At 43.5% G+C, this 25,719-nt stretch overlaps 1 protein-coding gene across 2 annotated transcripts in view; it reads left to right on the top strand.

Annotated features, from left to right (window-relative positions):
- Positions 1-232: 232 nt before the first annotated feature.
- Positions 233-25,719, top strand: part of lad1 (ladinin) — a 61,402-nt gene continuing 35,915 nt past the window's right edge. Inside the window, exons 1-7 of one of the 2 annotated variants that reach the window (XM_036989158.1) lie at positions 233-425; positions 2,658-2,852; positions 2,975-3,275; positions 16,186-16,244; positions 16,448-16,580; positions 16,794-16,880; positions 23,968-24,011. In XM_036989158.1, the coding sequence (XP_036845053.1) occupies positions 388-425; positions 2,658-2,852; positions 2,975-3,275; positions 16,186-16,244; positions 16,448-16,580; positions 16,794-16,880; positions 23,968-24,011 (857 nt within the window). In that variant the 5' untranslated portion in view covers positions 233-387. Of the gene's footprint in view, positions 426-969; positions 1,360-2,657; positions 2,853-2,974; positions 3,276-16,185; positions 16,245-16,447; positions 16,581-16,793; positions 16,881-23,967; positions 24,012-25,719 lie in introns of those variants that run through there. The other variant, XM_036989159.1, reaches the window with a different exon arrangement.

The following is a 25,719-nucleotide window of genomic DNA, read 5'->3' as shown; positions in this document are numbered from 1 at the left end:
ACAGTAGGACAGGCTGCATGCAGGGCACAACTGGAGAAGTATAAAGATTAAGTATATTAGACAAACTGAATGCCCATATATCTCTCTGTTGGGTGTTCCTGTCTATATTCACCTGACCTCGTTAATCAAACTACAGCTATTAGAAGTGAACTGCCTTCATAACTATATATGGACAAGATCCAAAACATTACCACCCTCTCTCCCTCTGTCCCTCTCTCTCTCCCAGGTAGTTAGTTAGGTCATGTGATCTAGCAGGGTAAAGGTGGACTATAATTCTGTTCCGCTGACTGATTCGACTCTGACAGCCACTCAGCGAAGTGCCTCAGACGCTTTACCCGACTAAATTTCCTCCCAGCCGGCCTCAACTTGACTGGGACCCCAGCTGCCATGTCCATCATCCGGAAGAACTGGTCGGCTCTGTCCCGGTAAGAGCTGGTTTACACCTGATGTTCACCAGATGTATATGCGTGCTGTTTTGCCGGTTGTCTAGCCCACATTTTCCGTACTGTAAATATATGTGCTTTACTTTGTAACTAGCTGAAAGCTAGCTAGTTGGAGTCAATGTGTATCACCGCCTGGTAAAGAAATGCACAACTTGAAAATATTGAACGCATGCAGTACACAGAACGCACCGCAGCCTAGTGCGGCGCCCCCAATGTAGCGTGTTGGACTGCTCTATTGACAATGAATGACTTCCACCAGAACGCACCGCAGCCTAGTGCGGCGCCCCCCAATGTAGCGTGTTGGACTGCTCTATTGACAATGAATGACTTCCACCAGAACGCAAAGAGTTTGATGTGTCTGGTGGGCATGAGGCTTTAGTTTGTGGTGACTTTCTGTCAGGATTTTAACGATAACCGATAGCCTACAATTCATTTATAGTAGAGCTGCGCTGCGCGCTAATAGACACCTGTTTTCGCTGTGAATCATACATCAATGATGATTTAGATGGTTAGAACAGAATGTTGTTTTGTTTTTGTAAATAGTGAATGGTCTTCCGAGGTTTGTGACTGCTGTCGTTGATCATGATATTGATAAGGAAAGTGAAAGCTGATCAGATGACGGATCGGATTGAGGTGGATGTTGTGTGGGTCCTGTGATGTTGCTGTTGTTAACCCCCTAAAGTCAGTCGAAGCTAAAGATACCTGGATGAGATCCGTCTCAATCCACTGCATCCACCCATGTAGTGCTTCTGCATCTGCGATGAAAGGTGACGGCGCTAGAGCAGTGTCTGACCCTCATAGGCTTCGTGGGACTCGTCTGAAGTCGGTATAGCCGATCTGCCAACTTCTGTCTGTAGCGTCCCAACAGTTTGGGATACATACTAATAACCCTAAAACCTAAAGCCTCTATGGAAAGGTGAGACTCTCACGAACACTGTACATGATGGTTGTTTTGCTCTAAGACGCCCACAGGCCCCACAAGACTTGTCTGAAGGTCCCCCAGTAGCAGTTGAAAAAATTAGTGGACGTACAGTATATATGGTGACTCGACATGTAAAAACAATTATAGTCTTGATATGTCTTAGATATAGGACAGACACTTCAGAACAAACTTCCCTTCCATTGTTTTGCTATCTGATGTTCCATGTAGTGAATCTGTTATTCAATGCGTTTTGTATGGGCTAATAGTAGTAAGGACTATCTGTTATTCAATGCGTTTTGTATGGGCTAATAGTAGTAAGGCCAAATCATCAAATTGTTTTTCTTTAATACTTCAAGGGGTCTTAAAATTGTAAATCAAATAGCAAAATTATCCTTGGTATGACCTTCTTAAAACAATTCCATATTGTTTTTTAGACCCCTCCCCCCCACCCCGGCTTAGACTCTTATGGATGAATGTGATTTTGAGCATGGAAGCACAACACACGTCCACATCAACACAACTACCAAGATCTCGGTTAAAACTTCTGACAATAACCCCTGATTGTAGAGAGTCTGAGTTTGAGTCAAGAGATGCCCCGAGTCTGAGTTTGATATGATGTTGACGGGAGTTTGAAGAATTCCCAAACTCTTATCGGTCGGTCCTATCCCGTTTCTGTCTCTGTTCTGTCTGTGGTCGCTGTTCATTAGAACATTGGTTTAGTTCAGTCTAGTCAGGGACATTAGTGGTAAAGAAAGGCACATGTGGGAAATGTTAAATGAAGCTGAGATCCTTGATAAGGTGTGCCTCAATCGGGTCGATAGGAATTAGAACTAGGTCTCTAGGTCTTACAAGTACCATCTTAGACAGCATGTCACAGAGTACCATCTCAGACAGCATGTCACACAGAGTACCATCTCAGACAGCATGTCACACAGAGTACCATCTCAGACAGCATGTCACAGAGTACCATCTCAGACAGCATGTCACACAGAGTACCATCTCAGACAGCATGTCACACAGAGTACCATCTCAGACAGCATGTCACACAGAGTACCATCTCAGACAGCATGTCACACAGAATACTATCTCAGACAGCATGTCACACAGAGAGCACCCTACAAAGAGAGTTGTTGTCCCTAACCCTGTCATCAGCTGTTCATACTACTGCATCTTCATACAGATGATTTATGAAGCATGTTGTGGTTATAAAGCCTTATTTAAATCTAATGAGAACCTCAAAAGTCCCTGTAGTAGCCTAGGTCACTAGTGTTAAACTGTGTGGGTCTGTGTAGGCTTGCCCGCCAGTGGACAGTGGAGGATGAAGAGGAAGTGGAAAGGGAGAGGAGGAGGAAGGAGAGGAGCTATAGCAGCACTGACCCCGACAATGACCTTTCACCTGGAAACGACCTTTCACCTGGAAACGACCTTTCTCCCCGACACACCCCCGGAAACCAACCCACCAAAGACAATGCTCCAAGCATCACCAGGTCAGAGGTCAAACACCTGTTATCACACGCTCACACACAGGCACACACACACACTTCAAAGTGCGTTTTTCTCTGTAGAGATACTAGGGAGAACAGCAATTCATTATTTGTGTGTATTACAGCGCGGAGATGCTCCAGCTGGACTTTGAGGAGATGCTCAGTGTTCGAGACGAGAGGAGGAGGAACAGACACATAGAGACTCTCAGACGACAGAAAGGAGAGGAGGAGGGGAGAGATGGAGGGGAGGAGGAGAGAGAGGGAGGGGAGGAGGGGAGAGTGGAGCTATTGGGTGATATGGAGGAAGGGGGGAGACAGACACCTCCGAAAGACACCCCCATCCAACCTTCACCCTCAACCCCACCCTCATCCATATCTTCACCCATACCCTCAACCCCTACACCTACCAACCCCTTAGAAAGACAGGTGAGAGGGAAGGAGGGCTCTATTTTGATGTGTGTGTTTGTGTGCATGAGTGAGTGTGTCAGTAAGGACAAAGACTGTCTTTGTGTGTGTGCGTGCGCACGTGTGTTTGTGTGTGTTAGTAAGGACAGAGTGTGTGAGTGTGTGTGAGTAAGGACAGAGAGTGTGTGTGTGTGTGATGGTAAAGACAGTGTTAGTACTGTATGCAATGTATAACCTAGTGTTGACTCTAACCACTACCATACAGGGTGTGTACCTAGTGTTAACTCTAACCCCTACCATACAAGGTGTGTACCTAGTGTTGACCCTAACCACTACCATACAGGGTGTGTACCTAGTGTTAACCCTAACCCCTACCATACAGGGTGTGTACCTAGTGTTGACCCTAACCCCTACCATACAGGGTGTGTACCTAGTGTTGACCCTAACCCCTACCATACAGGGTGTGTACCTAGTGTTAACTCTAACCCAAACCCCTACCATACAGGGTGTGTACCTAGTGTTAACTCTAACCCTAACCCCTACCATACAGGGTGTGTACCTAGTGTTAACCCTAACCCCTACCATACAGAGTGTGTACCTAGTGTTGACTCTAACCCCTACCATACAGGGTGTGTACCTAGTGTTGACCCTAACCCCTACCATACAGGGTGTGTACCTAGTGTTAACCCTAACCCCTACCATACAGGGTGTGTACCTAGTGTTGACCCTAACCCCTACCATACAGGGTGTGTACCTAGTGTTAACTCTAACCCAAACCCCTACCATACAGGGTGTGTACCTAGTGTTAACTCTAACCCTAACCCCTACCATACAGGGTGTGTACCTAGTGTTGACCCTAACCCCTACCATACAGGGTGTGTACCTAGTGTTAACTCTAACCCAAACCCCTACCATACAGGGTGTGTACCTAGTGTTAACTCTAACTCTAACCCCTACCATACAGGGTGTGTACCTAGTGTTGACCCTAACCCCTACCATACAGGGTATGTACCTAGTGTTAACTCTAACCCAAACCCCTACCATACAGGGTGTGTACCTAGTGTTGACTCTAACCCCTACCATACAGGGTGTGTACCTAGTGTTGACCCTAACCCCTACCATACAGGGTGTGTACCTAGTGTTGACTCTAACCCCTACCATACAGGGTGTGTACCTAGTGTTTACTCTAACCCTAACCCCTACCATACATGTTGTGTACCTAGTGTTAACCCTAACCCCTACCATACTGGGTGTGTACCTAGTGTTAACTCTAACCCTAACCCCTACCATACAGGGTGTGTACCTAGTGTTAACTCTAACCCTAACCCCTACTATACAGGGTGTGTACCTAGTGTTAACCCTAACCCCTACCATACAGGGTGTGTACCTAGTGTTAACTCTAACCCCTACCATACAGGGTGTGTACCTAGTGTTAACTCTAACCCTAACCCCTACCATACAGGGTGTGTACCTAGTGTTAACTATAACCCTAACCCCTACCATTTGTTAATAATCTACTCCATTAACAGACGGGACCTTTCTCCTTACCCCCTGGGGAACACTTTCAGCCTCGCACACGCCTACAGATTGACCCATGTACACACACACACACACCTGAGAGGGTAGAACTCTGCGAGGTCTCATTGTGCCAGACTAACTGGCTGTGGTTTGATTTGATACGATCCTGTTGGTTGAGAACTCAGACTGCTCTCTTCTTTAACCTCACCCTCTGTTCAGCAAAATGAACTTATCCTCAAAGAGCTTTTACTTTGTTTGTATTGTGTTGCTTGATAATGCCTGCATAACGGCTGTTCTATCGGAATACAGCTACTGTAAGTTACTAACTAGAACAGGCCTGGAATACAGCTACTGTAAGTTACTAACTAGAACAGGCCTGGAATACAGCTACTGTAAGTTACTAACTAGAACAGGCCTGGAATACAGCTACTGTAAGTTACTAACTAGAACAGGCCTGGAATACAGCTACTGTAAGTTACTAACTAGAACAGGCCTGGAATACAGCTACTGTAAGTTACTAACTAGAACAGGCCTGGAATACAGCTACTGTAAGTTACTAACTAGAACAGGCCTGGAATACAGCTACTGTAAGTTACTAACTAGAACAGGCCTGGAATACAGCTACTGTAAGTTACTAACTAGAACAGGCCTGGAATACAGCTACTGTAAGTTACTAACTAGAACAGGCCTGGAATACAGCTACTGTAAGTTACTAACTAGAACAGGCCTGGAATACAGCTACTGTAAGTTACTAACTAGAACAGGCCTGGAATACAGCTACTGTAAGTTACTAACTAGAACAGGCCTGGAATACAGCTACTGTAAGTTACTAACTAGAACAGGCCTGGAATACAGCTACTGTAAATTACTAACTAGAACAGGCCTGGAATACAGCTACTGTAAGTTACTAACTAGAACAGGCCTGGAATACAGCTACTGTAAGTTACTAACTAGAACAGGCCTGGAATACAGCTACTGTAAGTTACTAACTAGAACAGGCCTGGAATACAGCTACTGTAAGTTACTAACTAGAACAGGCCTGGAATACAGCTACTGTAAGTTACTAACTAGAACAGGCCTGGAATACAGCTACTGTAAGTTACTAACTAGAACAGGCCTGGAATACAGCTACTGTAAGTTACTAACTAGAACAGGCCTGGAATACAGCTACTGTAAGTTACTAACTAGAACAGGCCTGGAATACAGCTACTGTAAGTTACTAACTAGAACAGGCCTGGAATACAGCTACTGTAAGTTACTAACTAGAACAGGCCTGGAATACAGCTACTGTAAGTTACTAACTAGAACAGGCCTGAAATACAGCTACTGTAAGTTACTAACTAGAACAGGCCTGGAATACAGCTACTGTAAGTTACTAACTAGAACAGGCCTGGAATACAGCTACTGTAAATTACTAACTAGAACAGGCCTGGAATACAGCTACTGTAAGTTACTAACTAGAACAGGCCTGGAATACAGCTACTGTAAGTTACTAACTAGAACAGGCCTGGAATACAGCTACTGTAAGTTACTAACTAGAACAGGCCTGGAATACAGCTACTGTAAGTTACTAACTAGAACAGGCCTGGAATACAGCTACTGTAAGTTACTAACTAGAACAGGCCTGGAATACAGCTACTGTAAGTTACTAACTAGAACAGGCCTGGAATACAGCTACTGTAAGTTACTAACTAGAACAGGCCTGGAATACAGCTACTGTAAGTTACTAACTAGAACAGGCCTGGAATACAGCTACTGTAAGTTACTAACTAGAACAGGCCTGGAATACAGCTACTGTAAGTTACTAACTAGAACAGGCCTGGAATACAGCTACTGTAAGTTACTAACTAGAACAGGCCTGGAATACAGCTACTGTAAGTTACTAACTAGAACAGGCCTGGAATACAGCTACTGTAAGTTACTAACTAGAACAGGTCTGGAATACAGCTACTGTAAGTTACTAACTAGAACAGGCCTGGAATACAGCTACTGTAAGTTACTAACTAGAACAGGCCTGGAATACAGCTACTGTAAGTTACTAACTAGAACAGGCCTGGAATACAGCTACTGTAAGTTACTAACTAGAACAGGCCTGGAATACAGCTACTGTAAGTTACTAACTAGAACAGGCCTGGAATACAGCTACTGTAAGTTACTAACTAGAACAGGCCTGGAATACAGCTACTGTAAGTTACTAACTAGAACAGGCCTGGAATACAGCTACTGTAAGTTACTAACTAGAACAGGCCTGGAATACAGCTACTGTAAGTTACTAACTAGAACAGGCCTGGAATACAGCTACTGTAAGTTACTAACTAGAACAGGCCTGGAATACAGCTACTGTAAGTTACTAACTAGAACAGGCCTGAAATACAGCTACTGTAAGTTACTAACTAGAACAGGCCTGGAATACAGCTACTGTAAGTTACTAACTAGAACAGGCCTGGAATACAGCTACTGTAAATTACTAACTAGAACAGGCCTGGAATACAGCTACTGTAAGTTACTAACTAGAACAGGCCTGGAATACAGCTACTGTAAGTTACTAACTAGAACAGGCCTGGAATACAGCTACTGTAAGTTACTAACTAGAACAGGCCTGGAATACAGCTACTGTAAGTTACTAACTAGAACAGGCCTGGAATACAGCTACTGTAAGTTACTAACTAGAACAGGCCTGGAATACAGCTACTGTAAGTTACTAACTAGAACAGGCCTGGAATACAGCTACTGTAAGTTACTAACTAGAACAGGCCTGGAATACAGCTACTGTAAGTTACTAACTAGAACAGGCCTGGAATACAGCTACTGTAAGTTACTAACTAGAACAGGCCTGGAATACAGCTACTGTAAGTTACTAACTAGAACAGGCCTGGAATACAGCTACTGTAAGTTACTAACTAGAACAGGCCTGAAATACAGCTACTGTAAGTTACTAACTAGAACAGGCCTGGAATACAGCTACTGTAAGTTACTAACTAGAACAGGCCTGGAATACAGCTACTGTAAATTACTAACTAGAACAGGCCTGGAATACAGCTACTGTAAGTTACTAACTAGAACAGGCCTGGAATACAGCTACTGTAAGTTACTAACTAGAACAGGCCTGGAATACAGCTACTGTAAGTTACTAACTAGAACAGGCCTGGAATACAGCTACTGTAAGTTACTAACTAGAACAGGCCTGGAATACAGCTACTGTAAGTTACTAACTAGAACAGGCCTGGAATACAGCTACTGTAAGTTACTAACTAGAACAGGCCTGGAATACAGCTACTGTAAGTTACTAACTAGAACAGGCCTGGAATACAGCTACTGTAAGTTACTAACTAGAACAGGCCTGGAATACAGCTACTGTAAGTTACTAACTAGAACAGGCCTGGAATACAGCTACTGTAAGTTACTAACTAGAACAGGCCTGGAATACAGCTACTGTAAGTTACTAACTAGAACAGGCCTGGAATACAGCTACTGTAAGTTACTAACTAGAACAGGTCTGGAATACAGCTACTGTAAGTTACTAACTAGAACAGGCCTGGAATACAGCTACTGTAAGTTACTAACTAGAACAGGCCTGGAATACAGCTACTGTAAGTTACTAACTAGAACAGGCCTGGAATACAGCTACTGTAAGTTACTAACTAGAACAGGCCTGGAATACAGCTACTGTAAGTTACTAACTAGAACAGGCCTGGAATACAGCTACTGTAAGTTACTAACTAGAACAGGCCTGGAATACAGCTACTGTAAGTTACTAACTAGAACAGGCCTGGAATACAGCTACTGTAAGTTACTAACTAGAACAGGCCTGGAATACAGCTACTGTAAGTTACTAACTAGAACAGGCCTGGAATACAGCTACTGTAAGTTACTAACTAGAACAGGCCTGGAATACAGCTACTGTAAGTTACTAACTAGAACAGGCCTGGAATACAGCTACTGTAAGTTACTAACTAGAACAGGCCTGGAATACAGCTACTGTAAGTTACTAACTAGAACAGGCCTGAAATACAGCTACTGTAAGTTACTAACTAGAACAGGCCTGGAATACAGCTACTGTAAGTTACTAACTAGAACAGGCCTGGAATACAGCTACTGTAAATTACTAACTAGAACAGGCCTGGAATACAGCTACTGTAAGTTACTAACTAGAACAGGCCTGGAATACAGCTACTGTAAGTTACTAACTAGAACAGGCCTGGAATACAGCTACTGTAAGTTACTAACTAGAACAGGCCTGGAATACAGCTACTGTAAGTTACTAACTAGAACAGGCCTGGAATACAGCTACTGTAAGTTACTAACTAGAACAGGCCTGAAATACAGCTACTGTAAGTTACTAACTAGAACAGGCCTGGAATACAGCTACTGTAAGTTACTAACTAGAACAGGCCTGGAATACAGCTACTGTAAATTACTAACTAGAACAGGCCTGGAATACAGCTACTGTAAGTTACTAACTAGAACAGGCCTGGAATACAGCTACTGTAAGTTACTAACTAGAACAGGCCTGGAATACAGCTACTGTAAGTTACTAACTAGAACAGGCCTGGAATACAGCTACTGTAAGTTACTAACTAGAACAGGCCTGGAATACAGCTACTGTAAGTTACTAACTAGAACAGGCCTGGAATACAGCTACTGTAAGTTACTAACTAGAACAGGCCTGGAATACAGCTACTGTAAGTTACTAACTAGAACAGGCCTGGAATACAGCTACTGTAAGTTACTAACTAGAACAGGCCTGAAATACAGCTACTGTAAGTTACTAACTAGAACAGGCCTGGAATACAGCTACTGTAAGTTACTAACTAGAACAGGCCTGGAATACAGCTACTGTAAATTACTAACTAGAACAGGCCTGGAATACAGCTACTGTAAGTTACTAACTAGAACAGGCCTGGAATACAGCTACTGTAAGTTACTAACTAGAACAGGCCTGGAATACAGCTACTGTAAGTTACTAACTAGAACAGGCCTGGAATACAGCTACTGTAAGTTACTAACTAGAACAGGCCTGGAATACAGCTACTGTAAGTTACTAACTAGAACAGGCCTGAAATACAGCTACTGTAAGTTACTAACTAGAACAGGCCTGGAATACAGCTACTGTAAGTTACTAACTAGAACAGGCCTGGAATACAGCTACTGTAAGTTACTAACTAGAACAGGCCTGGAATACAGCTACTGTAAGTTACTAACTAGAACAGGCCTGGAATACAGCTACTGTAAGTTACTAACTAGAACAGGCCTGGAATACAGCTACTGTAAGTTACTAACTAGAACAGGCCTGAAATACAGCTACTGTAAGTTACTAACTAGAACAGGCCTGGAATACAGCTACTGTAAGTTACTAACTAGAACAGGCCTGGAATACAGCTACTGTAAGTTACTAACTAGAACAGGCCTGGAATACAGCTACTGTAAGTTACTAACTAGAACAGGCCTGGAATACAGCTACTGTAAGTTACTAACTAGAACAGGCCTGGAATACAGCTACTGTAAGTTACTAACTAGAACAGGCCTGGAATACAGCTACTGTAAGTTACTAACTAGAACAGGTCTGGGCAATTATTTTCCATGGAGGGTCATATTAGAATATATTTTTTGCCATCGTGGGCCAGAATCATATTACAGGATTATACATAATGTGTCTGACTGTGTTGACAGATATATATCTACTGTAAATCACATCCAGATATGCAACTTACTTTAGTGTTTTAACATGCACAGAAATAAACCACATCCAAGTTCTCCTTTTGGTAGGTCTTTTCATTATGAAGATCTAGGTAAAAGTACACTGCACATTCAGCACCACGGACAGAACTCTTGTTAACGGTAATGCACAAAAACACAAGGAGAGAGAGCTCAATATCACATTTAAACTACTCAATCAGTGTGAGAAGTGAAGTCTCTGATGGGCATTGACTATTTTATTTGCAGGATTACTGAGAGGTGAGAGTCAGTAAGATATGATCTGTGCCTTGACTTGTTATATTTCATCACTGAAAATGTCTGTTCACATACATAGGTTGACCCAAACAGTACAAACATCTTCTGAGCATGACTCCTAATCTTTGGAAAGCTTTGTTCATCGAGAGACGCATAGAAGCTCTTCAGTGACATTGTTTTGAATAGTTCTCCAATCACTGCATCAGACTGAAGATCGATAAGCTCAAGTTGCAGGTCAGTGGGAGCGTTATCCACATTGAAGGTGAAAGGAGAGGAAACCAACAGCATGTCATTTTCCAACGCTTTGAAATCCTCAAAACAATGAGAAAACACACCATTCAAAGCACACAGCAGCGATGTATACTTCTCCCGCTGGTCATCTGATAGGGAACAGACTAGTAGTGTCGGAAGGTGGGGGAGATTGTTGTCATCTGATAGGGAACAGACTAGTAGTGTCGGAAGGTGGGTGAGATTGATGGCTTCTACTTGACAGGTCAGGAGTAGTAATTTTCCCTCCTTGAAGGCTTTGACAAGGCTGTACATCTGATGTGCAAAAATGTCCTTTCCTTGTAGTTTGGAATTCAGTTCATTCATGAGGGCCATAATGCCCACAGTGAAGGCAAAATCAGACAACCATTCTTTATCTTGCAGTTGAGGGAAATCCACATTTTCCTTTCATTTTCCTTTCATTCTCTGACTTCAGGTCCCACACCCTTTAAAGCACCTTCCCCAAACTCAGCCATCTCATGTTTGTTTGGTAAGGGAGATCTGCCTGACCCGACTCTGTCTCTTCCAACAGTGAGACAAACTACCTGTGGTTTAAAGATTTTGCTCTTATGAAGTTTACCACTTTAGTGACTGTATCCACAACATGGCTCATTTTCAGAACACATTAACAGAGCACCTCCTGATGAATAATGCAATGCAGGAAAATAATTGTCTGATCTGGGTTCAGCTCAGCTACTTGATCTTGTATCCTTTTCAAAACGTTTTTTCCTGTTAAGTTTGGGCACCCAACAGTGGTCACACAGGATAACTTTTCAAAACTTCAGTCCCAGCTTTGCCACACGTTTATTAACCTACTCCAATAAACATTTCCCTGTGGTTGTGCTCTTCAGTGACTGCACTGAAGCAAGCTCCTCTGTAATTTCAAAGTCTGGGGTTATGACCTCGTAAGATTATAAACAACTGAGCCGTGTTACGTGCATCACTGCTCTCATCTAGGGCCAAGGAGAAATAGGTGAAATCCTTTACCTTGTCTTTCAACTGTTGCTCCATATTCTCTGCGATGTCCTCAACACGCCAAGGCAACATTTTCAAACAGCTGTTTCTTGTCGCGGCAAAATATTGCTGCAGAGTCAATTCAACATTCTTTAATGAATTCGCTCTCAACGAATGGCTTGCTATGTTTAGCAATTTTGTGGGACAGTACATAGCCAGCTCTCGTAATTCCGTTGTTTGCTAAATGCAGTTTTGTGCATTCTTTCGATGCACTTGTCCTCTGCTCAGAATTCATATTACTATATTTCTCTGCATGCTTCGTCTGGAAGTGTCGGGACAAGTTGTAGTCTTTCAAGACAGCGATGCTCTCTTTGTACACTAAGCACACAGCTTTCCCTGATACCTCAATAAATAGATATTTCGATGTCCACTCTTGCTGGAACACCCTACATTCATTGTCTACTTTAATTTTCTTTGAAATCTTTGAAAAATACATTTTAGCTCAATTTCTAGCTAGCTACTATTTGTAACTGTGACGTGTGTGTCAGCCTGTCAGGCTCTTTGTTGTTGGTGTTTTTTTATACATCTGATGCGTAGGACGTTAATTTACTGTACATTCCACCCACTCTTTTGCTAGTTTAATCCCTACAGTCTTTTCTAGACCCAAGCTCACTACTTTTTTGCATGTTGTCCAGCCCAACTTTGAATTCTGCATGACAAGCCAGGGGTTATATGTTTTTTAAATGTATTTGAAATATTACCTTTATTTAACCAGGTAGGTCAGTTGAGAACAAGTTCTCATTTACAACTGTGACCTGGCCAAGATGATGCAAAACAGTGCTACAAAAACAACAACACAGTTACACATAAACAGATGTACAGTCAATAACACAATAGAAAAATCTATGTACAGTGCGTGCAAATGTAGACGAGTAGGGAGGTAAGGCAATAAATAGGCCATGGAGGCGAAATAATTACAATTTAGCATTAACACTGGAGTGATATATGTGCAGATGTTGATGTGCAAGTAGAGATACTGGGGTGCAAAAGAGCAAGAGAATAAGTATGGGGATTAGAGGTCGACCGATTATGATTTGAAATAATGACAATTACAACAATACTGAAGGAACACTTATTTTGACTTAATAGAATACATCAATAAAATCAATTTAGCCTCAAAAAAATAATGAAACATGTTCAATTTGGTTTAAATAATGCAAAAACAAAGTGTTGGAAAAGAAAGTAAAAGTGCAATATGTGCCATGTAAGAAAGCTAACGTTTAAGTACCTTGCTCAGAACATGAGAACATATGAAAGCTGGTGGTTCCTTTTAACATGAGTCTTCAATATTCCCAAGTAAGAAGTTTTAGGTTGTAGTTATTATAGGAATTATAGGACTATTTCTCTCTATACCGTTTGTATTTCATATACCTTTGACTATTGGATGTTCTTATAGGCACTTTAGTATTGCCAGTGTAACAGTATAGCTTCTGTCCCTCTCCTCGCTCCTACCTGGGCTCGAACCAGGAACACATCGACAACAGCCACCCTTGAAGCAGCGTTACCCATGCAGAGCAAGGGAAACAACTACTCCAAGTCTCAGAGCGAGTGACATTTGAAACGCTATTAGCGCGCACCCCACTAACTAGCTAGCCATTTCACATCACATCGTTACTCCAGCCTAATCTCGGGAGTTGATAGGCTTGAATTCATAAACAGCAGAGCTGCTGGCAAAACGCACGAAAGTGCTGTTTGAATGAATTCTTATGAGCCTGCTGGTGCCCACCATCGCTCAGTCAGACTGCTCTATCAAATCATAGAATTAATTATAACAGAATAACACACAGAAATACGAGCCTTAGGTCTTAATATGGTCAAATCTGGAAACTATAATCTCGAAAACAAAACATTTATTATTTCAGTGAAATACGGAACTGTTCCGTAATTTATCTAACGGGTGGCATCCATCAGTCTAAATATTCCTGTTACATTGCACAACCTTCAATGTTATGTCATAATTACGTAAAAATCTGGCCAATTAATTCGCAATGAGCCAGGCAGCCCAAACTGTTGCATATACCCCAACTCTGCGTGCAATGAGCGCAAGAGAAATGACACAGTTTTACCTGGTTAATATTGCCTGCTAACCTGGATTGATCTTAGCTAAATATGCAGGTTTAAAAATATATACTTCTGTCTATTGATTTTAAGAAAGGCATTGATGTTTATGGTTAGGAACACGTTGGAGCAACGGCAGTCCTTTTTCGCGAATGCGCACTGCATGACACGCTAGATAAACTAGTAATATCATCAACCATGTGTAGTTATAACTAGTGATTATGATTAAGTTTAATGCTAGCTAGAAACTTACCTTGGCTCCTCGTGAGGCAGGTGGTTAGAGCGTTGGACTAGTTAACCGTAAGGTTTCAAAATTGAATCATTGAGCTGACAAGGTAAAAATCTGTTGTTCTGCCCCTGAACAAGGCAGTTAACCCACTGTTCCTAGGCCGTCATTGAAACTAAGAATGTGTTCTTAACTGACTTGCCTAGTTAAATAAAGGTTAAATAAAGGTGTAAAAAAAATAAAACATCTGCAAAATCGGCATCCAAAATTAACGATTTCCGATTGTTATGAAAAAATGAAATCGGCCCTAATTATTCGGCCATTCCGATTAATCGGTCGACCTCTAATGGGGATGACATAGTTGGGTGTGCTATTTACAGTTTGGCTGTGTACAGTGATCGGTAAGCTACTCTGACAGCTGATGCTTAAAGTTAGAGAGGGAGATATAAGACTCTAGCTTCAGAGATTTTTGCAATTCGTTCCAGTCATTGGCAGTAGAGAAATGTAAAGAAAGGTGGCCAAAGGAAGTGTTGGCTTTGGGGGTGACCAGTGAAATATACCTATTGGAGCGCGTGCTACGGGTGGGTGTTGCTATGGTGACCAGTGAGCTGAGATAAGGCGGGGCTTTACCTATCATAGACTTATAGATGACCTGGAGCCAGTGGGTTTGGCGACGAATATGAAGCGAGGGCCAGCCAACGAGAGCATACAGGTCGCAGTGGTGGGTAGTATATGGGGCTTTGGTGACAAAACAGATGGCACTGTGATAGACTACATCCAGTTTGCTGAGTAAAGTGTTGGAGGCTATTTTGTAAATGACATCGCCGAAGTCAAGGATTGGTAGGATAGTCAGTTTTACAAGGGTATGTTTGGCAGCATGAGTGAAGGATGCTTTGTTTCAAAATAGGAAGACGATTCCAGATTTCATTTTGGATTGGAGATGCTTAATGTGAGTCTGGAAGAAGAGTTTACAGTCTACCTGCAGTCAGGTCTGGGGTGAACCAAGGGCTATATCTGTTCTTAGTTCTACATTTTTTGAATGGGGCATGCTTATTTAAGATGGTGAGGAAATTGCTTCTAAAGAACGACCAGGCATCCTCTGCTGACTTTTCTTTCCCACAATTCAAATTCAGTAAGGAGATGACTAGCCTAGGCTATGTGACGTGATTAAGTAGGGACTTCTTCAATAGCTGACCAAGATCTGTGTCAAGACCAGATACTTACCCCACCGGCCCTCCCCATAACATCTATGTACAAATAAGAGAGCAGGTCTGGAATCAGTGTGGCAGGATAGGGCAGGATAGGATGACTACATAGAATGATCACCGTGCTTTTACATGATGGTCTTTCTGGAGGGCGGGAGAAATAAGGAGCAGGCAACTTGATTTAACGCAGATCACGTTTATTAGAATGTCTACAACGCAAACAGTGGAAACAGGTGCCGGAAGAAACAAATTCAAATCTGAGAGGTTCTGGATCCTGTTCCGGCTCAAATTGATATTACCTTAACTAAACCTTACCCTCGCACACTTGGTACCGGTACCCCCTGTATATAGCCTTGTTATTGTTATTTTATTGTTTCTCTTTTATTTTGGACTTTAGTTTATTTAATAAATATTTTTTTGAGCTGCGTTGTTGGTTAAGGGCTTGTAAAGTAAGCATTTCATGGTAAGATCTACAACTGTTGTTTTTGGCGTCCCGACAAATTACATTTGATTTAGAAGTTGTGCTACTGCACTGTATGGTAATGCTGTTTAATACAGCTACAGTATCCATAGCTAACTGTGTATTGTAACAGCAGGAGAATGGTTCCCATGGTAACTGTCTATATGTTGTGTTGTAACAGCAGCAGAATAGTTCCCATGGTAACTGTCTATCTATTATGTGTTGTAACAGCAGCAGAATGGTTCCCAGGACCTAGGCCCAGACTCCAAACCCCCCTTCAAGTTTGTCAGGTAAGAAAACGGCCCCTAGATAAATTAGTCTGCCAAGTGTCTGTCCAACCTCTTCCTGTAGTTGTCTAACTTCCTGTTATCTCTTCCTGTGGTACTATAGCATCCTGTTATTGCTTCCTGTAGTTCTCAAACTTCCATCTATCTCTTCCAGTAGTTCTCGAACTTCCTCTAGGTTTCTAACTTCCTGTTATCCCTTCCTTTAGTTCTCTGTCCATCTCCTTTGATAAGAGTCCCTCCCCCAGTGGGCATACAAGTCCCATGAGCCCCCATTCTCCCACAACACCGCTGTCCCCCGGTAGAGGAGCTCAGAGCCCCACCCACTACGGACACACAGAGGTAAAACACAATTGGACTTTTGCCACGACTCACAGAAATACAGTCTCTAACTGTGCAAGAGCACCCTCTAGTGTTAAAACCAATAAGACTTTACACTGTATTCTAAAAGACAGCTTTATACTCTGTGTTGATGGTTTAACCTTTCCATTGTGTGTGTGTGTGTGTGTGTGTGTGTGTGTGTGTGTGTGTGTGTGTGTGTGTGTGTGTGTTTAGGGCAGTGTGAATGGATCCTCTGTTAGTTTGGAGCAGACAGCCAGACCAGCCTTCGCCAGACAGAGCTCTAGGACCGTCTCCTTCAGGGTAACTAACACATGCTCTAAACACCTGTTGTTTAAAAATAGGGTTATAAACACTGGTATTTTGTACTGTTGGTCAGAATTTGACTGTAAACTGTAGAGTTAGAGTGAATTAAGAACTGTAGAGTTGGAGTGAGTTTAGAACTGTAGAGTTGGAGTGAGTTTAGAACTGTAGAGTTGGAGTGAATTAAGAACTGTAGAGTTGGAGTGAATTAAGAACTGTAGAGTTGGAGTGAATTAAGAACTGTAGAGTTGGAGTGAATTAAGAACTGTAGAGTTGGAGTGAATTAAGAACTGTAGAGTTGGAGTGAATTAAGAACTGTAGAGTTGGAGTGAATTAAGAACTGTAGAGTTGGAGTGAATTAGGAACTGTAGAGTTGAAGTGAATTAAGAACTGTAGAGTTGGATTGAATTAAGAACTGTAGAGTTGGATTGAATTAAGAACTTTAGTTGGAGTGAATTAATAACTGTAGAGTAGAGTTAGTGGGGGTTTAGAACTGTAGAGTTGTTATACGGGGCGGAGCAGGTAAACCCAAGTGCAGACTCGGACGAGGAGAAAAGGAGAAGGTGACTAAGGTATTTATTGAACAACGGTGGGAAGATGGGGTGCAGGGGAGGCTCGGGCGGGTAGCAGGCAACCGGGGACTGAGGCTGAGGCAAGGGCAGGGTAAGCAGGTCTGGAGCGGATTCCAAGGAAGCCATAGAGCAGGGGTCCAGGGCACGGTAGCAGGACTGACAAGACGAGGAACTGTGGAAAGGGACCAGAGGCAGAGCGGGCGGAACTGTTGGGGAGGGAAAAGCAGCATCAGGCTAGCGAAAACAGGCACACCAGGATAACAAGTTCTATGCAGGAACAAACGGCTTGAAACATAGACTGACTGAGCAGAGATTATGCAGCGTGGAAGTGGCAGGGCTGAGTATTTGTAGCGATCTATCTTGATTTTGGAACAGGTTGCAGCTGGTGGGGATCTGCTCTGCCTCAGCACACCTATCTACACTCATACAATCCAAAGCACCCACACAGAGAGGAAGAGAGCACCGGGGGAGTGGCGGCAGGTTAGGGAGACACAGGATGAGAAGTAGGGTGTGTCAGGGGCAGATGTAACACGAGTCGAGTTAGAGTTTAGAACTGTCGAGGAACTGTCGAGGAAGAGCTGTCGAGGAAGAGCTGTCGAGGAAGAACTGTCGAGGTAGAGGGAGTTTGGAACTGTCGAGGTAGAGGGAGTTTGGAACTGTCGAGGTAGAGGGAGTTTGGAACTGTCGAGGTAGAGGGAGTTTAGAACTGTCGAGGTAGAGGGAGTTTAGAACTGTCGAGGTAGAGGGAGTTTGGAACTGTCGAGGTAGAGGGAGTTTGGAACTGTCGAGGTAGAGGGAGTTTGGAACTGTCGAGGTAGAGGGAGTTTGGAACTGTCGAGGTAGAGGGAGTTTAGAACTGTCGAGGTAGAGGGAGTTTGGAACTGTCGAGGTAGAGGGAGTTTAAAACTGTCGAGGTAGAGGGAGTTTGGAACTGTCAAGGTAGAGGGAGTTTAAAACTGTCGAGGTAGAGGGAGTTTAGAACTGTCGAGGTAGAGGGAGTTTAGAACTGTCGAGGTAGAGGGAGTTTGGAACTGTCGAGGTAGAGGGAGTTTAGAACTGTCGAGGAAGAGGGAGTTTAGAACTGTCGAGGTAGAGGGAGTTTGGAACTGTCGAGGTAGAGGGAGTTTGGAACTGTCGAGGTAGAGGGAGTTTGGAACTGTCGAGGTAGAGGGAGTTTAGAACTGTCGAGGTAGAGGGAGTTTGGAACTGTCGCGGTAGAGGGAGTTTAGAACTGTCGAGGTAGAGGGAGTTTGGAACTGTCGAGGTAGAGGGAGTTTGGAACTGTCGAGGTAGAGGGAGTTTGGAACTGTCGAGGTAGAGGGAGTTTGGACCTGTCGAGGTAGAGGGAGTTTGGAACTGTCGAGGTAGAGGGAGTTTGGACTTGTCGAGGGAGCTTGGAACTGTCGAGGGAGCTTGGAACTGTCGAGGTAGAGGGAGTTTAGACCTGTCAAGGGAGTTTAGAACTGTCGAGGTAGAGGGAGTTTAGACCTGTCAAGGGAGTTTAGAACTGTCGAGGTAGAGGGAGTTTAGAACTGTCGAGGTAGAGGGAGTTTAGAACTGTCGAGGTAGAGGGAGTTTGGAACTGACGAGGTAGAGGGAGTTTGGAACTGTCGAGGTAGAGGGAGTTTGGACTTGTCGAGGGAGTTTGGACCTGTCGAGGTAGAGGGAGTTTGGAACTGTCGAGGTAGAGGGAGTTTGGAACTGTCGAGGTAGAGGGAGTTTGGAACTGTCGAGGTAGAGGGAGTTTGGAACTGTCGAGGTAGAGGGAGTTTGGAACTGTCGAGGTAGAGGGAGTTTGGAACTGTCGAGGTAGAGGGAGTTTAGAAGTGTCGAGGTAGAGGGAGTTTGGAACTGTCGAGGTAGAGGGAGTTTGGAACTGTCGAGGTAGAGGGAGTTTGGAACTGTCGAGGTAGAGGGAGTTTGGAACTGTCGAGGTAGAGGGAGTTTGGAACTGTCGAGGTAGAGGGAGTTTGGAACTGTCGAGGTAGAGGGAGTTTAGAACTGTCGAGGTAGAAGGAGTTTAGAACTGTCGAGGTAGAGGGAGTTTGGAACTGACGAGGTAGAGGGAGTTTGGAACTGTCGAGGTAGAGGGAGTTTGGACTTGTCGAGGGAGTTTGGACCTGTCGAGGTAGAGGGAGTTTGGAACTGTCGAGGTAGAGGGAGTTTGGAACTGTCGAGGTAGAGGGAGTTTGGAACTGTCGAGGTAGAGGGAGTTTGGAACTGTCGAGGTAGAGGGAGTTTGGAACTGTCGAGGTAGAGGGAGTTTGGACTTGTCGAGGGAGTTTGGACTTGTCGAGGGAGTTTGGACCTGTCGATGGAGTTTGGACCTGTCGAGGGAGCTTAGAACTGTCAAGGGAGTTTAGACTAGACAAGTGGGTTTAGAACTGTCGAGGTAGAGGGAGTTTAGAACTGTCGAGGGAGTTTAGAACTGTCGAGGTAGAGGGAGAATAGACCTGTCGAGTTAGTCAGTCTAGAAATTTAGATTTAGTCAGTCTAGAACTTTAGAGTAGAGTTAGAGGGAGTTTAAAATCAAATCAAATAAATAAATGCGCCAAATACAACAGGTGTAGTAGACCTTACCATGAAATGTTGACTTACAAGCCCTTAACCAACAATGCAGTTCAAGAAATAGAGTTAAGAAAATATTTACTAAATAAGTTAAAGTTTTTTCAAAAAGTAACTAAAGAAAATGACATAACAATAACGAGGCTATATACAGGGGATACCAGTACCAAGTCAATCTGCGAAGGTACAGGTTTGTTGAGGTAATTTGTAAATTGACTAGGCATGGATAATAAACCACGTGTAGCAGGAGTGCAAGCACGGGGGGTAAATAGTCCAGGTAGCCACTTGATTCATAGTTAGGTAGTCTTATGGCTTGGGTGTAGAAGCTGTTATGTAGCCTTTTGGTCATGGACATTGCGCTCCAATACCGCTTGCCATGCGGTAGAAGAGAGAACAGTCTATGACTTGGGTGACTGGAGTCTTTGCCAATATTTTGGTCTTTCCTCTGACACCGCCTAGTATACACAGTTGAAGTCGTAAGTTTACATGCACTTAGGTTGGAGTCATTAACACTTGGTTTTCAACCAATCCATACATTTCTTGTTAACAAATTATAGTTTTGGCAAGTCTGTTAGGACATCTACTTTGGGCATGACAAGTCATTTTTCCAACAGTTGTTTACAGACAGATTATTTTACATATAATTCACTGTATCACAATTCCAGTTGGTCAGACGTTTACATACACTAAGTTGACTGTGCCTTTAAACAGCTTGGAAATTCCAGAAAATTATGTTATGGCTTTAGAAGCTTCTGATAGGCTAATGGACATCATTTGAGTCAATTGGAGGTGTACCTGTGGATATATTTCAAGGCCTACCTTCAAACTCAGTGCCTCTGTGCTTGACATCATGGAAAAATCTAAAGAAATTAGCCAAGACCTCAGAAAAAAAATTGTAAACCTCCACAAGTCTGGTTCATCCTTGGGAGCAATTTCCAAATGCCTAAAGGTACCACGTTCATCTGTACAAACAATACCGCTCAGGAATTAGACTTTTTCTGTCTTATAGAGATGAACGTACTTTGGTGCGAAAAGTGCAAATCAATCCCAGAACAACAGCAAAGGACCTTGTGAAGATGCTGGAGGAAACAGGTACAAAAGTATCTATATCCACAGTAAAACAAGTCCTATATCGACCTAACCTGAAAGGCCGCTCAGCAAGGAAGAAACCACTGCTCCAAAACCGCCATTAAAAAGCCAGACTACGGTTTGCAACTGCACATGGGGACGAAGATCGTACTTTTTGGAGAAATGTCCTCTGGTCTGATGAAACAAAACTAAAACTGTTTGGCCATAATGACCATAGTAATGTTTGGAGGAAAAAGGGGGAGGCTTGCAAGCCGAAGAACACCATCCCAACCGTGAAGCACGGAGGTGGAAGCATCATGTTGTGGGGGTGCTTTGCTGCAGGAGGGACTGGTGCACGTAACAAAACAGATGGGATCATGAGGGAGGAAAATTATGTGGATATATTGAAGCAACATCTCAAGACATCAGTCAGGAAGTTAAAGCTTGGTCACAAATGGGTCTTCCAAATAGACAATGACCACAAGCATACTTCCAAAGTTGTGGCAAAATGTTGTGGCAAAATGGACAACAAAGTCAGTGTATTGGAGTGGCCATCACAAAGCTCTGACCTCAAGCCTATAGAAAATGTGTGGGCAGATCTGAAAAAGCGGCCTACAAACCTGACTCAAATCAAATAAAAGTTTATTTGTCACGTGCGCTGAATACAACAGGTGTGGGTCTTACAGTGAAATGCTTACTTACAGGCTCTAACCAATAGTGCAAAAAAGGTATTAGGTGAACAACAGGTAAGTAAAGAAATAAAACAACAGTAAAAAGACAGGATATATACAGTAGTGTGGCTATATACAGTAGTGAGGCTATATACAGTAGTGAGGCTATGTATAGACACTGGTTAGTCAGGCTGATTGAGGTAGTATGTAGATATGGTTCAGGTGACTATGCATATATGATGAACAGAGAGTAGCAGTAGCGTAAGAGTGGGGTTGGCGGGTGGTGGGTGGTACACAATGCAGATAGCCAGGTTAGCCAATGTGTGGGAGCACTCAATTGGGTCAGCCCAATTGAGGTAATATGTACATGAATGTATAGTTAAAGTCACTATGCATATATGATAAACAAAGAGTAGCAGCAGCATAAAAAAAGAGGGGTTGGGGGGGCAAACAATGAAAATAGTCCGGGTAGCCAGTCTTATGGCTTGGGGGTAAAAACTGTTGAGAAGCCTTTTTGTCCTAGACTTGGGACTCCGGTACCGCTAGCCATGCGGTAGGAGAGAGAACAGTCTATGACTGGGGTGGCTGGGGTCTTTAACATTTTTTAGGGCCTTCCTCTGACACCGCCTGGTGTAGAGATCCTGGATGGCAGGCAGCTTAGCCCCAGTGATGTACTGGTCCGTACGCAGTACCCCAGTAGTGCCTTGCGGTCAGAGGCCGAGCAATTGTCGTACCAGGCAATGATGCAACCAGGATGCTCTCGATGTTGCAGCTGTAGAACCTTTTGAGGATCTGAGGACCCATGCCAAATCTTTTTAGTTTCCTGAGGGGGAATAGGCTTTGTCGTGCCCTCTTTAAGACTTTCTTGGTGTGTTTGGACCATTCTAGTTTGTTGTTGATGTGGACACCAAGGAACTTGAAGCTCTCAAGGGTTAGAGTTAACACTAGGTACACACCCTGTATGGTAGGGGTTAGAGTTAACACTATGTACACACCCTGTATGGTAGTGGTTAGGGTTAGAGTTAACACTAGGTACACACCCTGTATGGTAGGGGTTAGAGTCAACACTAGGTACACACCCTGTATGGTAGGGGTTAGAGTTAACACTAGGTACACACCCTGTATGGTAGGGGTTAGGGTTAGAGTTAACACTAGTTACACACCCTGTATGGTAGGGGTTAGAGTTAACACTAGGTACACACCCTGTATGGTAGGGGTTAGGGTTAGAGTTAACACTAGGTACACACCCTGTACACACCCTGTATGGTAGGGGTTAGGGTTAGAGTTAACACTAGGTACACACCCTGTATGGTAGGGGTAAGGGTTAGAGTTAACACTAGGTACACACCCTGTATAGTAGGGGTTAGGGTTAGAGTTAACACTAGGTACACACCCTGTAAGGTAGGGGTTAGGGTTAGAGTCAACACTAGGTACACACCCTGTATGGTAGAGGTTAGGGTTAACACTAGGTACACACCCTGTATGGTAGGGGTTAGGGTCAACACTAGGTACACACTCTGTATGGTAGGGGTTAGAGTTAACACTAGGTACACACCCTGTATGGTAGTGGTTAGAGTTAACACTAGGTACACACTCTGTATGGTAGGGGTTAGGGTTAGAGTTAACACTAGGTACACACCCTGTATGGTAGTGGTTAGAGTTAGAGTTAACACTAGGTGCACACCCTGTATGGTAGGGGTTAGGGTTAGAGTTAACACTAGGTACACACCCTGTATGGTAGGGGTTAGAGTTAACACTAGGTACACACCCTGTAAGGTAGGGGTTAGGGTTAGAGTTAACACTAGGTACACACCCTGTATGGTAGGGGTTTGGGTTAGAGTTAACACTAGGTACACACCCTGTAAGGTAGGGGTTAGGGTTAGAGTCAACACTAGGTACACACCCTGTATGGTAGGGGTTAGGGTTAGAGTTAACACTAGGTACACACCCTGTATGGTAGTGGTTAGAGTTAACACTAGGTACACACCCTGTATGGTAGTGGTTAGAGTTAACAGTGCGTTCTCACCTTGTAACGTAGTTACAAGTAGTGGTTAACGTAAAGATGGTGTTGTTCTAAGAGGTTATACATTACATACAGTCTTTACCATCAAAAACACACACACTCTGTCCTGACACACACACACACACACACTCTCTGTCCTCACTGACACACACTCACTCTGTCCTCACACATGCTCTCTCTGTCCACAGATGCTGAGGAAGAAAGAGGAGGAAAGCATGCCTTTACAGAGGAGGTAACAGACACACACACACACATGAGATAAGCCCGAGCCCTACCCATGCCCATGACATTTACCATTGCCTGATTGTCTCTGTCAAATGTAAGGCCATGGGTTTCTCACTATCACAGGTGAAGGATTTTTTTTAACAAACAAAAAGAGTTGAACAAGAAGTTGTTACAAAATAGCTTCACGTTTTTTGTCCAACTACTGGTGGAGTCAACTAATAAAATAATGGACGACCTGACCAGAGAGGTCCAGGACCTGAAGAACAGTTTGCAGTTCTCCCAGCGTCAGCTCAATGAGTTTAAACAGGAAAACGGCAAGATGACAGCAATCTGTAAGTCAGTGAGATAGGACATCAGTTCTGTATGTGAATATATGATGAGAATGACGGAGAAATCAGATTATCTCAAGGGACAATCAAGGTGGAACAGCGGAATTGCAGAATATCCTCATGAGACCTGAATGGAGTCTGAGGACAAAGTAAGGGAAATGATCTCTGAGAAACTGAAGATGGACCACAGGAAGATTGAAGTGGAACATGCCCACAGGACTGGAAAACCCATTACTGGCCCAGGTGACAGGCCCAGGCCAATAATGGTCAAGTTCCTGAGGTTCAAGGACAAGGTAGCTGTTCTGGAAATACACATACATATTTTATCTTGCTTTGTTTGCTCTTTTCCCTATTATGTCTATCTCTGATCAGCTACCCAGGAAAGGGCTGAAAATTGCCCATATTAATACATGTAGCCTTAGAAATAAGGTTCATGAAATCAATAATTTGCTTACATCAGATTACACCCATATATTAGCCATTTCTGAGACTATACAACAGTAGCAATACAAGGATACAGCATCTATAGTATAGACTGGAGTGCGTATGTGTGTTGCTATATTTATATATATATATATATATATATTGTGGTAAACCGTGGGGTGTTGGGTTGAGCGTGCAGAAATGGACACAGAGACAGGGAGTTTTTAGTCCACAAAAACAACTTTACTAATGTAAGGTACTGGGTGTCGTGAGGGTGAAATCAGGCGCAGGAAAGCAGAGAGTTCAATAAAGTGCTCCTTTAATGCACACACGGTGAACCACGGCCACCCCACTTTTGGGTGCTCAAACCAAATGTCCCAGACACAGGGAATGAAAACAGTCTAGCACTAGATACACAAACACATCTAATGCAAACATCCAATGCAAACACCAGGGTTACAATAATCAATCCCGCACAAAGAAATGGGCGGGCCGGCTGACTAATAAGCCCAACTAATACAACCAACTCAAAACAGGTGTAATCAATAAACACATAAGGAGGAGGAGAAAAGAATCAGTGGCAGCTAGTAGGCCGGAGACAACGACCACCGAGTGCCACCCGAACGGGAAGGGGAGCCACCTTCGGTTGGAGTTGTGACAACTAAGACAGAAAATAAACATAACAAAGAAAATCACTGAGGTTTGGCTCGGTGCTTCTTCTCTCCTTTCACCTGGTGTCGGTCTCTCCCCGTTCTTCTCTCCTTTCACCTGGTGTCGGTCTCTCCCCATTCCTCTCTCCTTTCGCCTGGTGTCGGTCTCTCCCCATTCCTCTCTCCTTTCGCCTGGTGTCGGTCTCTCCCCATTCTTCTCTCCTTTCGCCTGGTGTCGGTCTCTCCCCATTCTTCTCTCCTTTCGCCTGGTGTCGGTCTCTCCCCATTCTTCTCTCCTTTCGCCTGGTGTCGG

Source organism: Oncorhynchus mykiss, chromosome 9 (genome assembly GCF_013265735.2).
Source record: "Oncorhynchus mykiss isolate Arlee chromosome 9, USDA_OmykA_1.1, whole genome shotgun sequence".
Taxonomy (NCBI): Eukaryota; Metazoa; Chordata; class Actinopteri; order Salmoniformes; family Salmonidae; genus Oncorhynchus; species Oncorhynchus mykiss.
This window is presented reverse-complemented; position numbering and strand designations above follow the sequence as displayed.